Source organism: Haplochromis burtoni, unplaced genomic scaffold (assembly GCF_018398535.1).
Source record: "Haplochromis burtoni strain Fernald_Lab_line unplaced genomic scaffold, NCSU_Asbu1 Contig_43, whole genome shotgun sequence".
NCBI lineage: Eukaryota > Metazoa > Chordata > Actinopteri > Cichliformes > Cichlidae > Haplochromis > Haplochromis burtoni.
In genome coordinates, this window is record NW_024582404.1 from 27,864 (window position 1) to 41,981 (window position 14,118).

The window sequence follows — 14,118 nt, forward strand, 5'->3', positions numbered from 1 at the left end:
AACAAAGAAAATGCTTACGTCGCTCAATGACATCAACATAATCTATTGCTTTACATTTAGGGCATCATCCAATGGAAACTAAAGCTTTTTCCTAATTCACCTGACCCTGACCTTTGACCCGTGACACTGAAGAATTACATATTGAAATGTTTTATTTTATTATCTTTGCACATATGGTCGGAGCCAAATTGGCTGAAAACTTTGGTTCTATAAGCTGTAACGTAAATGAGGTTTGGAGATACATTCATGCATTGTGTGAATTTGCCAACTTTATGGCGCCAGTGTGATCTTGTAGGTCTTTTTTTTTTTTTTTAATAAAAAGTGTGCTGTACAGTTTTCTCCATATGGTATATGACTCAATAGTATACTGATGTGAAGTTTGAGGATAATGTTTAAAAAGTGAGATTATTGATTTTTCACATTTGCTGTAGATCACTTTGACTTTGACCTTGAACATATTTTCAGGAAGAATAAATCAGCTCTGGCTGTTTTTGGTTTTTACCATCACACAGAATTTAAAAATGATATCTTGAAAAGTGTTAACTGCGAACAAACAAACAGACAGACAGAGCCGATTACATGCTACCTGCGTGATTATGGAAATTAAGTTTTTAAAAAAATTCTCCCACTCACTCTTATTTCATCTTGTTTTCAGAATAATCGCATTGCATTTTTTCTAAAAGTACTGAATAGTTCCGCTGTACATGTGTTTGAGTTTATAGTTCATGCACTTTCCCCTCTTAAACTTAATCCTGGGTTAAACTTAATCTTGTCTCTGAAATAAATAAATAAAAAATAACAGGTGGGTGAAAATCCCAAAGCCATCAACATCATCTGTTTTGCGTTGACAGGCGTGGCAGTGAAAGGGTTACGAGTCACATGGTAGCGGGTGGTATTATCAGCCCGGGGCTGTAGAAAAAAGAAGAAGAAGAAAAAAAGAAAGTCTATCTGGAGAAAAAAAAAACTGAGAACAAAGAAATCTGTCTATATAAGTTGCCCCAGATCCTGCAGCGGTGTGACTCCGGGCTCTGCACTGCGCAAAACAGCTCTCCTGTGCACCACCACCACCACGGCTCCGATGGCTGCAATGATGCGGACTTCTCTGGTCGTGTGCTGCTGTGTTTTTGCGCTGCAGTACTTACAGGTCATGCTTTGTCTTCCAGCGCGGGGGTCCAGCAGGTACAAAGAGGCACCGGTGAGTTGGAGCACGCCTGTTTTTTCCCCATTTTTGTAACTTGTCGCCGAGTTGAAGCATCCGTGCTTTTGCAGAAGTTTGTAAACTTTGAATGAGTGGTTCAGCTCTGACACTGTTGCACGTATCAAACGTGACTTGTTGCTTTTCATTTTGAAGGACTGTGCAGTGTTTGCTTTCTTCATTCTTTCTGCTGCTACAATCGGCCCCAACGCCCCCTAAAACACACACGGACACATGTGCACGCAGTCGTGCACAATAGTCCGCTTTACCGTGCAGACTTTAGAGTCTGCTCCAGAATAAACACGCTATTAATTGGTGCATAAAAACGGCTTGACTTGAAATTACTTCCAGGTTTTCTTACGTGTTTCTCCAGCTGCAAAAGTGCTCGCACGTGCACGCGCGTGGCTTTCAATCATCACGACCAATGACCTTTGTGTTGTAATTAAGAAAATGGCTATTTTAGGGGCGCACAGCAGTTGACCTGTCACTGTAATTAGCCCGAGAGCTGCTCTTACTTTGAAGAAATTACTATCATCACTGTTTACTTTTTGTCTGCTCAGCAGCAGCATCCACGAGCGTGACTGCAGCCAAACCTGACGTCTTCTGCATTGCATGCACGCAGGGTGACAGCAGAGTGTTTTGGTTTTGACTCGGATGTAATGAGGATCTGATGGTTTGGGAGGATGGAGAGAGAAAATAAAGGTTGCAGGGTTCCTGCAGTCTGTCTGCAGGGCAGGAAGCTGTAATAACAGCTCTTAAAGGCATTTTGTCAACAACACCATAAAAGTGAGGGGTCCTCCATATGGCCCCGGCATGATGGCGTCTTTCTGTCATTGTCATGTGCTGTGGTGGCTTTTCTAATTTAGCAGTTGTTTGGTCTGTTGCCATTATGGGGGACTTGACCACATGCTGCAGTGTTGTTTAATGTAACTATTTATTCTAGCATTGTAATTTAAGATTCAGCTATGTTTACTACTCCTTTAATCTGTGTTTTTGCTTACACGGCTCCTCCTGCATCACGTGACTCCTTTCTAGATTATTTAACTGTTATTTACTCAGTGAAGGCCTGTTTAACACGGATGCTTGTTCTAAGGAATGTCCTGTTTATAGGTATACAGCAAAAACGCATTTTATCAAAACAATCTGGCAGCTAGCATATGCAGTTACAGAGAAGAACGTAATCCTTACCCGGAATAATGATTACATTCTTCTGATTACAAGTTAACAAGAATTTTTTAACCTATTTTCAGATACTGATGTGTAGAGTAAATAATGTGCATTATGTTTTACACACAGTGCAATTTGGACAAAAGTTGCACAGCACAAGATGTAAAGATTTCCTGACAAGAGATTTCCAGAGAAATAAGAATACTTTAAGGCAAGTGTATCTGTCAGCTGGGAAATAACAACCAATTGTTTCATGAGAAATGCAATGGCGAGTTTTGAACTTTAAAGCAGGGAAAGCTATTCCTGTAAAGGTCTTAATCCAAGCTAACACCAGGTCCTTGATCAGGTGAGAACATGCCAGGACTGGTCTACCATAACAGCAAGCTAGTTTGGTAGCAGGTTCATACACTTTGTTGTACGAGTCTTCAGGACGCGTGCCAGTGACTGCTGCCCTGGCATGATTTACTGGTATGGTTGGAATACAGCATTTATAAATATGTTGTCATTGGTTTCCAATTGCCTGTAACTCCGACTGAGCTCTTGATAACTACACTGGTAGCACGTCCTCTCCCTAATATTTATCCTTAGAATGAGGGCCTTTTATTTATTACCAGGAAGTGATATTTTTCAGGCACGCACAACATAAACAGATTTCACTCATATCTGTTATGTGTAGTTATTTAAGAATTAAATAAATGAAATTGTATGACAATGCAGCTTAAAAATAATGTTTTATTTTTACAACAAGATTACCCATTAACACTCTGCCTGACTCGGCTCAGGGCAGCTGGTTACTGTGTTTGTGCCAGTCCAAACACAGGGAAGTTGCAGAGTGCCCTCTGGTGGACAAACTATGCAACATCAGCTCATTATATGTTTGAATGGTGTTTCTCCCGGCTCTTTTTTTTTACATAAAACTTTCCATTTTCAGCTGTCACAAATACTAACAGCGATATCAGCAAATACCATCAGCAAGTAAAGAGTAGGGTCCAATTCTTCATCGATTTCTATACAATCTGAGTACTTTTTGCAACAAGCAGACAGAATACGTTCATTGCTACACAACTGGAAACTAGTCTAAACATATAATCATATAATCTTTAAGCATTTTCAACATTCAATATTTTAAGTTAAAGCAAGAAGTAACTTTCTAATGGCTGTTTAGGGTGCAGTAAAAATCAAGAATTCAAGTGAAAAATTAAGATAACATGAATCTGCTTACAATAATAGAAGATACCCAGTATTTCTTTTCTAGTTTTCTTAATAGTAAACAAGATTTTTTTTATTTAAGCAGTGGAGCAGTATTGTATAAGACAGGAGAGCTGGTATCCATGATCTGATGTCTGCTCTACTTTATGGTAACTTCCTCTCACTGGTAGAGGCAAGTTCTTTAGCCACACTTTTCTCCCACTGAATTACAGGAGACATTTAGGATGATGTAAAGAGGACGGTTCAGCAGGACCTGATTACAGCTCAAAGTGTGGGGTCTGGGTCTGGGTTATGCATATCTTTGTTACTGACTGCGTGTTACTGCTAACTTGCTATCCAAGCCCCATTCCTAATCAGTCAGTGCTATAAAGCATTGTATTTTCTTCCATTATAGAATCTGATTCTTCAAAGCACTCTATGGTTTGTTTGATAACACAAAGTTGAAAATGAACATGTTTTGCTATGAAATACTTCTCTAGATGCTTCTGTGACTATCACAGATGCGGGGCTTTGTGTAGCTTGTTTGACCCTCAATGCCGTGTCAAATTATAAGACGAGAGATGATTCAGCATTGAGGTGACAACATCCTATAAAGAAGTCTCGCTGCTCGGAATTTGTTTTCATTTTTTCTTTTTGTTTTTTTATGCTTTGTCACACATTTTAACTCCGGTGATGATTTACGTGAAGAATAATCAATGGTGGAGACTAGGGTCTGTAACACGGTGCATTTGTCTGACCCCAGTTTGCAAAGACAGGAACATACTTTACTTATTTCCAGGTCTGTATATTTTTTTATATTTTTTAGACTGTTTGTAGAGTAGCTTAGCATGATTGACAGTTCAAAATAATCCTTAATTTAGTGATACCACGTACCAGTCAGACTTTTTCAGGTTCAACATGATTCATAGGCTTTGGATATCTGCTGAAACTTATCACTGACACAATACCAGGGCGATCGTGGCTCAAGAGTTGGGAGTTCGCCTTGTAATCAGAAGGTTGCCGGTTCAAGCCCTGGCTTGGACAAGCTCGGACATTGTGCTTGGGCAAAACACTTCACCCGTTGCCCACTGGTGGTAGGCAGAGTAAAGTATAGCTGGCTAAATCCACAAAGAGCAGTGAATATTGAGCTAGCAGCATTGGTCAGCTGATCACAGCCTGACATGTTAACCTGCTGTTGTGCTTCCGTTGTTTTGAATAATTTCACATATTGTTTTCCACATTCTTTCACTTCTTTCCTCTTTTTTAATTTAAAGTAATCAGACATCAGATCACTGCAGTGTTGTTATGACACATTGTCACGGTGTGAAGAAATATTGCTATACTAGCAACACATTGTCAGAACTATGTTGCACCTGTGGCGAAAATGCTTTTATGACTCCTGGTCATTTCACCGGAAACTGTAATCTGCAGTGTTGTCACTTTTTTCTCTCTTTCTCTGTTTTTTGACAACAGAGTGAGCGATCACACAAGCCCGGGCAGGCCCGTGTGTCTGTGGCATTCAGGGCAGTGGGATACATAGCGCCTGTTTTCTCTGGGGTAAGGGGGCCGTAAGAGCTAACTGTTTGCATTTCGCTTTTGTCAGTAAAACCAGAGTGCCCCTTGGTTTTCCCGGTCTGTTTTTTTCCATCACGTTGATGCCATTCAAGCAAAGGGATTGGCCGGGGAACCGTGAGAGCAATGGTGACATCAGAGCCAGCCTAGGTTCCCATCAAGCGGATCTGGGTCACAGCTGCAGCGGGCTGAAATTGTCGAATGAGACACCACAGGACGGGGATACACTTAAAAACTTGTTATTTAAGAGGAGGAGCCTCATTCTGAATCCTTTACTGATAAGGTGAGAGGAGGTGGAGGGTATCAGACCTTTATATTTCCAGTTCAGGTTACTCTACTGACTGAATGCAATGTCTCCCAGAGAATTACACTGTATTTGTGTCTGTAGTGGGGCAGTAGGTGTGCACACGCAAGGTCTGACTCCATACTCTTGGACTGTTGCTGCAGGAGGTAGTTTCACTTTGCATCCTTGGTGAGCTCGTCATAGCGGCACATGAACCAGTTGCTCACCTGCAGCAGTTTCTGGTTAGATGCAAGTGTAGATGCAAGAAAGCTGGATGACATCGAGGCTGTAACCTAACCAGCATGCCTCGAGGCAAACATTTTATGGAAAGGGTTGGGGGAAAAAATCGATATAGCAATGGTATCGTGATATTTTGAGTGGCAATACAGGAACACCAATTATCATTATTTTATTAAAATATTCTGGGATTACTATGAATAAGAGGGTTCATTTCATTCATCAAATTTATGAGTTAATGTTAGCAAATCTACATTAAATCGGCTCAACGGAAAAACCTCCAACACAGAATTCTGGGAGTCGGAGTTCTGGCTGAATTCTAGGGCATCAAATACGTATGTCACAAAATGACACCCAAATCAGTTCAGAACTTTTATATAATGTGTTATTTATGGATTTTTGGTTGATATTTTGTTCGTCTTGGTTCAAAATAAACTAGAACTAAATGAAATTAGAGATTATTTATTTGTTTCTAAGTGAGGAAATCTACAAATTCAGCGAGGCATCAAAACATAATGTAATCACAGACTGATTTCAGACAGACTCCATCTTTAGTCTTTAGGCGTTAGTGAAAAAAATAACTGAAATCTGATAACTTTATCTTATTAGATAAAACAGATAAAGACAAAGTTTTACTTTGAGGACATAATTTGCAGTTGAAAAAATGTGATTAAGCAGTAATTCACCATAATGCACTCAGCATGTGAGAATATATTAAAAATCGCAATAATAGAGGGAAGCGTTGCAATAATATTGTAATGTGGGAAAAATCTGTTGATTCTCACTTATAAAGTATTCATAATAAAGTCTTTAAGACTCTAAGATGGATTTATGGATTTCTGTCTCGGGTGTTTTAGGAGCAGGTCTCACCTGTTTTGTTGTCTTAAACTAAATAAAGAACAACTGAAAACTCAATTTACACAGTTCAAGCAGCACTGCTCATGCACCCAAAAAGGTTATGAGTGCATAGGCTACATATAAAAGTATATATAGCGACTGTATATAGTGATGTCACCCACTTGTTAGTATTGGCATGCAGCGTTTCAGGTTGGTGCTAAAGCTCAAACTGCGTTACTGTAAAAACAAATCTGTTGAACAATATTTGGATTTTACTGGTCCAGTCCCCAATAAAACTTGAGCCTGATTAATCTGTGGTAGGAACGTGACCAATCAATCACATCTGTTAGACACAGCGCATACGTTCTTCTCAAGAGTTAAACACCTTCTGGTGCCAGATTTGCTGTTTGTTCTGTACACCAAGTAGTCGTGACTGATGCAGGCTGAACATCAGTCGGTGGTGAAGTTCTGTAATTGTGAAGCCTTGAGCACAGCATTTTTGCAGTCGCCATCTTGGTGTTTTGAAACCAGATGTGATGAGCGAGGGGCGAGAAACAGGGCACTGCATGTGCTCATTGGCTAATAATTTGTGATTTGTGAAATGGCAAAAAAAGTGACCACAGTCGTCAGGGAAGAGTTTACAGAGCTCATGGATCACATGAGCTGGAGTCATGTCTCAATGAAAGGTGATGCCCCCCGCTGGCTGGTAAAAAAGTTGTCATGCCCTTCCCTATTGGCTTCACTTTTCAGGTCTGTAGGCTACGTGCATCTTTTCTACTGTCTATGAGCCAAATTATAGAAGCTTGAAGAGCAGTAGTAGTAGCATCTAGCTAGAAAAGAGGGGGAGAAGATTGAAGGCTGAAAGGCATAACAAAGATTTTAAAGATTTTTAACCCACAGCAGCTCAGAAACAGGTAAGGAAACGAATTCAGGTAGCACAGCATAGCTACTGAAAAGGCCACTGCTTATTGGACATCCAGGACTCTTTAATGTTATCGTTTAAGTTCAGTTAGACTGCACACATGTTGTGTTTGGCCCTGCTTTGCCGTACGTGTGAGGTGTTTCTGTAGCTTACAGCAATGCTCAGTTAAAATTTATTTACACAACAAAAGTTAGAAACAGTATCAGAGCAAGATCAGCAACAGCCAGTGTGCATGCACTTGGCAACAGCGGGGCAGAAGAACCCCCTTTAAACAGGAAGTTTGGTGCCTTGCTGCAGGATTTTTCCCTTCTCTGGAAAGAAATCCTGTTCAAACTATAGTCCAGATGTTGAAGCCTTGTACCTGATGTCCTCACTTTAACTCTGGCACGTCTTGCTTGTGTCGTTTACTTTTCTCTAAAAGCCGAATAGCAAATCACACCACAGTAACCTTAAAGAAAAGCCAGCTGATTTTCCTGGTAGTTGGCTCTCCTGGGGTTTTTCTCTAATTAATAATCACAATCAGCAGTGAAATCATCCTGCGGCCAGGTGAACAGGAGATCTGCGAGTCTGAGGTCATATGAGGAAGCCTTTTGGGTTTTTTTCTTGACAGGAAAGATAAGAGATTCAAGCAGATGCCCAGATGGTTTGTATCACCTTCAACTGCCGGGTGTTTCTGATCATCAGAAGATAAATTGGATTAACGAAGTAAGAAGGAAGACAACAAAGTATTTCTTGATGAAAAATTGTTATACTCCCACCATCCGCACCCCCACCCCCCATCTAGTACAATAAATGTTCTCCTACTGTAAGCAATCCTTTTCCCCGTTGTTTCAGTAAGAGCACACCCTTCAAATTGAATCCTTATCTGTCTCCTCAAGTAAACACTCACTTATGACTTACTTCCTGTTATCCGGATTAGGTTTAGACCGTTTCTTTTGGATACTCAGATATCATGTTGATGAAAAAATCTTTACACTTCTTGTTTTTCTGCCATAAAAAAGACCATTGTTTGAAGCACTGGCAGCATCACCTGTCGCCTCTTTGAAACTTTTTTTTTTCACCCTGGGGTCCTTTTTCCTTTTTCACCAGTCTGTGCTACTCTCTGAGTTTCAAGAAGATGTTTTCATATCAAATTTTATAATTTCCTTGTTTTATGTAGCCAATTTCCTTTATACTTAAGCTGCAGTTATAGATTTTCTACGGTCCTTATTCAAAACACATGTTGTGTGGACGTAATTCACTCTGCTGTACTGAAGCAAAGGGTCTATAAAAATGTGACTTTTTCAGAAGAATCTCCCCCAGATGCATTTTTTAATAAAAACAATGTCTATCCTAAAACTACAGTTAACAAATCTGGCAAATATATACAGTAAATCTTGAGCCACTCCTTATTTCTTTATATTTTGCTTCCAAGGAGACTGGCTGTCCTAAACTCTGACTATAAATCATCGAAGCATAAAAAGACACCGAATTTAAGTGATGAAATAATGTTGTGTCTTCCAATAACAGACGACTGAGCAAAGTAACAATTTCAAATAGTATCTTTTAGCACTTTGTTATAACAACTCAACACAAGAACACATTTCCCCCCATTTCTTTAGCTGAATCTGAAAAATGCCAGCGATAACACAATTAAATTAGGCATAAAATAGTATATTTTTCATGGTATTATGGAGTGTGGTTCAGATGCAGAGAAAAGTGAGTGAGTATCTACGTTTGTGCTTTTTTGGTTGGTAATTGTAACATTTTTACTGTGTTAGACTTTTATTCAGTATTTTAGAGGTGCATTTCTTGACTCCAGCTGTGTTTGTTAGCGTTTGAAAGGTTTTGTCTGCTGTGATGGTGAAATAATTATATAAATAGTATGAAATTGAACAAAAGAGTTAAATTTATAATAGGAACTCTCCTTCGATCAGTGTCTATGCTCTGTGTCTGTCAAAGACTATACAAAAGGACACTAAGGAATGTCAGTGGCCCAGCAGAAACCTGGCTTTAAAATTTTAAGTTAAACCAGTCATTAAACATTCACAAAAAGCTGAAGTATAAACATATAAACTAAAGTCATCACAGGTACATTCCTCTGGTGATTTCCTTCTTCAGTTAAAAAATGTGAAGTTGGAATAACTACTCCAGAAGTAGTTGCATGTGCTTTCACTAACAGCTTTCCCAAATGTCTGTAACATATTAACTGAGGGACCTCTCTGCTCGTGTGAAGATGTGCTGTGGATGAAAGTGTTTTTCTTCTTCAAACGAGTGGAAACCATCTCCCTGGAGGTTCTCTGTCACATCAGTGACCCGGCGGGGGGTTGTGGTGGATTTGTTGTCAGACTGGAGACGCTCTTCAGACGCACCGTGCCCAGACTTGTCTCTCTGTGCTCTCTAAATACCACTCGCAGATCTCCTGCACTGCTTCTTGCAGAACTTGTCAACACTGTAACCAGAAGCTAGATGTGTCCGTGCATGTAACGGATGACCCCCTTCGCCGCCACCATCGCACACCCCCTCCACATGCTCTCAGCGTGAGTGAGCACCTTCGGGCTTTTTGGAGATTTCGTGTCTCATCGCTAACTTGCATTCTCAGCAGAAAGTGACAGATTAATTGTCCTGAAGGTAGTTTTTCATTTCTTTCTCAAACATCATCACACACTCTCCTGACAGGATTTCCATTGTCTGTGTGTGCACACCTGCAACATCCAAGTCTCATCAGCAAAGTTGTGGAGGTGGCATCAAACAAAGCGGTCTTTCATATAACTGAGCTCAACCTAAAATGTTGGTAAGACAGAACACGTTTATCCTAAAATATACCCCCAAAAAACTCATTGTTTTCCAAAGATTCTTCTTTTAGGTTAAATATATGCTGTTTGGAGCTGCACTCGGAGTCTGAAATTAACTTTTTATCTGCTGAAGATTAAAAATCCATCAGCTTGTTTTCTAACTGGGAAAAATAATACCTCAGATTCTGTTTCACTGCATTTCATCAACGACATCGGCTAAGATATTATCTCGAGTACAAACTAAAACACATTTAGGTGAAGATAATCCCTGTTCTTGGGTTTAACCTTGAACGTCAGTGAACCTGTTAGGAATCAGGCACATTTATGACTGCGGGGTCACGCGGGTCAAACAGTCCATTTGACACACAGCTGGGGAGGCTTAGTCTTCAACAGGATTTCTTTGAAATGACCAAGCAGTGCCCCCCACACCCCAACCCCGTGTACCCAGCGCCAGGTATAGTTTTACGACCCTGAAAGCCGACACTCGCTCACCTCAGCACTGATGTGATTGGGATCAGGTGGGGGGCAGCTTCAGTCTAAACTGTCTCGTTTAGAGCCCGGGGTTGGCTGGTGTCCAGGTGATTCACAGTTCAAATCCCCGTCATCAACACAAACCACAGAGGCTTCGTGTTGTCCTGTCAGCAAAACAGCTATAGTTATTATGTTCAAACACCTGAGATGATAACGACCAGGGGTGGAAAAACAACCAGGCAAAGATTGTAACTTATATCACAAAATACCTTTAAAGTTTTTTGGGGGGTTTTTAAGTTAGCCTATGTGAGGCTTGGGGATGGTTTGCACAGAAGACATTGCCCCAGTGCTGCCTAAAGGTTAGAACAGGCCATGACCTCTTATGATGATGAAAAGGTGTTTTTAAATTGAGTTTTTATCTGTCTGCGTTGCTGCATTGTGCTTGTAATTATCACTTGCACAGATAAAAGTTGGACATGTTAACATGGGAATCTGTGGCGATTGACTCACTTGTGGAGACAGCCTCAAGTGGCCGTTAGAGGAACTGCACTTTTTGGCACTTACCAGCTGTACTGTTTTACTGTTTCTGCTTGAGGCGAACTGGCAGAGAGGAAGTGAAACATCAAAAGTGCAACAGAATGACCAAAAAAATGAAAACAAAACCTCAAAGCCATGATAAAAAAAATATGTGATACATTTTGCATAATCTGTAATTGAACTAAATGAACATGAACTCACAGGCTTTGCCAAGTAAGATATGTTCTGTGCTTGTAATGTTTTCCTCCAGTTTAAGATCAGCAGCCATTAGATAGATAAGTTTCAGAACACATCGTATCGTGATAAGGGTTTTGTTGTTTATCTGAAGTTTTTGTTGTCAGTATGAACTGCAGGAAGGCAGATAATAGCGCAGAGACAGAAAGCTCGCATCAGACTGGTGCTCAAGGAAGAGCAGAAAGAAGCCGAACAAGGTGTAAGCTTTCCAAGGCTGCCTTCGAAATCTCATGGGGGGGGGGACTCTGTTTAAAAGGCCTTTTTGTTCAGTCGTAACAACACTAACAAGCCATTTAAAGAAAAGCTGCAGGACATGAGTAGAAACATTCCCCCGAACACGAATAAGGGCTTTCTGCAACAAAACAAGCAGCTGAAATCTCCTTTAAACAAAGTGAAACCCGGGAGGTGGAGGGCCGTGTATGCGTAGTGTTTATTCTGCAATCCAGATCCATCAGTCACTGCGTTTCTGCAGTCTGGAGCACATTCCACAAATCCTGCTGGGTTTTGTTCCCCATAACCTACCTAACAGCGACACAGTAGAGTCCTGCAGAGCCGAGCGAGTCAGGCTCATTTAAGCACAGCACATGCACCACTGTGACCGTACTCAGATAAGCATTCTTCGTTTAATTATTTTGCTTTTACAGGTTGTGTGGCTTTAATGGGAATTCATGTTGGGCTTTTGATATAGTAAAGGTTAGACCTGGCTTTCTGTCAGCACTGCAAAACCTCTGTAACGTCAAAGTAATGATGCACGACGGGTTGAAATACATTTTGGCCTTTTAATTTTGCAATCAGGTGACATAAAGTTTTGCAGAACCCATTCACTGGATAGCTTTGTTTCATTATCCTGCACCTTAAGTGTAAATAATTAGCGTCTTCTTTCTGTGGCTATAACTGCAAAATCCTCAGTCATAATGAAGCATTTAATTTAAGCAGGTTTAATGCTTCATGTTTGATTTATTTCCTCTGTCAGTGGTGAAAACTCTTAAGGAGAACTTTTTTATGCTTTTCCTTTCTGTCTTTTCTGTCATATAAAATGGTTTATTGTCATATTAATGAACATGGCCCAATTGTCAGAACGTGTATTATTATTATATTTATCTTGGTTCACCCCTCAGTTCATCCCCAGTCTCAAAATGGCGTTTGTTAGCTCCTCTCGCCCTTCCTTTAAGCCACAAATTCCCAAAAAACATAGCCATGAATGGTGACAGTAACCACCAACACACCCAGCTGAAGTCTATCTGTGTTTGAGGTCAAGGTTACCTCAGTGCAGTGCTCTGCTGGGTTGCACATTCTCACGGCCGTGAAAGAGGACAACAGCATTAGAGGAGGCAGGAACCAGAAACCCTCAGAAGGACACCAATGAGAAGAAGAATTAAAACAGCAAAGCTGGAAAGACCGCAAAGGAACCAGAGCAGATCAAAAAACCAAGGTCCAAACAGCAGGTTAAGAGTGAAGATGTGCAACCAAGTGCAGTGAGTCTAGGAGCAAAGCATAGCAGTTCCACTTTCTGAGACAGGAGTACGGGTAGCCTCACACAGATTGCTGTCTCTTCATTGAGTTTCTCTTCCTGAAGACATATTCAAACTCCACTGCTTTAACTGCAGTTTGGCCCTTGTTCTCTTTTGCAGACTCAGTGAGCTTAGCATAGCAACACTTAAGCCTGGTCTCCACCTGCCGCAGGTTCTGGGTCTTCTGATTGGCTGCCTAAAGCATAAAGTTTAATAAACAGCAGGTAGGTGGAGCCATTGTGGCAGAGATGACTATATTAGCAATATCCCTTTCCTGTGACATAATTCAGATCAAAGAGTAGAAAAAACTGCATGAAACTGAAGATTTAGGGCAATCTGAGTCTTGTGTTAAATTGACCTTATCATTTTGAATTTGGGCCATGTTTAGTCTGAGCACCAACAAACGTAACACATATTTTAAACTGTTTTTAAACTAACAATGAGTCTTAAAAACCTACAGATCTCCCACTTTTTATATAAATTGTGCAGCAAAAGTCTCATCTTGAAACATCCCACAAGCATGTAAACTGATAACCAAATGCTAATTCCTAAATGCCAAGGAGAACTAGTGCTCAAAGGGAAGATGCATCCATCCATGCATGCTTCATTATTTCATAAAAGGACAATATCCGCAAATGTCGGAGCTGCACTGGCCTGTGGGAAGATTCACGGGCACTGATAATGGAGGTAATTTGTTTCATCTGCACGTATATCGATAGTGTCTTTTCCCACAGGTTTTTCTGAGTGGCACCGGAAAAGGAAATGCACATCATTTTGTGATAGGATGAGTACACCCAACTGTTCCCTGCAACTGCAGAGCTGCAGATGCAGTTTTGCTTTAGGCTGAGGACAGAGTGAGATGAGGAGGTGCAGATGGGATAGATCCGCTCTGTAATTTGCTTCTGTGGAAATAAGCAGAGGCATTTCCTCTTGATCTAACAGGGGGGAGGGTGGTATTAATGATAATGGGACATTCTGAGACCAACTGGCTCTTAAACTGAGGAAAAATACATGACTCAGTGACCTGATTATGAGGTTATGCTGTCATTAACCTCGGGGTTCAAAATGATGATGATTCAAATCCAGAGAACATTGACCTCTGCCTCAGGGCTTTCTGCAGTTTGTTTTTACTTCTCTCCCTTCTTATTACTTATTTTCTTTGTCTTGTTTCTTCTTTTCTTCTTTGTTCT

General features: G+C 40.6%; 1 protein-coding gene across 2 annotated transcripts in view; it reads left to right on the forward strand.

Annotated features, from left to right (window-relative positions):
- The first annotated feature begins 916 nt into the window (after positions 1-916).
- LOC102298207 (stromelysin-3) overlaps positions 917-14,118 on the forward strand; it is a 35,157-nt gene continuing 21,955 nt past the window's right edge. For both annotated transcript variants that reach the window (XR_006054308.1, XM_005948949.3), the window contains exon 1: positions 917-1,195. Coding sequence is in view for 1 of the 2 variants with exons in the window: in XM_005948949.3 (XP_005949011.1) it covers positions 1,079-1,195 (117 nt within the window). In the remaining variant the exon portion in view is untranslated. The remainder of the gene's footprint in view (positions 1,196-14,118) is intronic.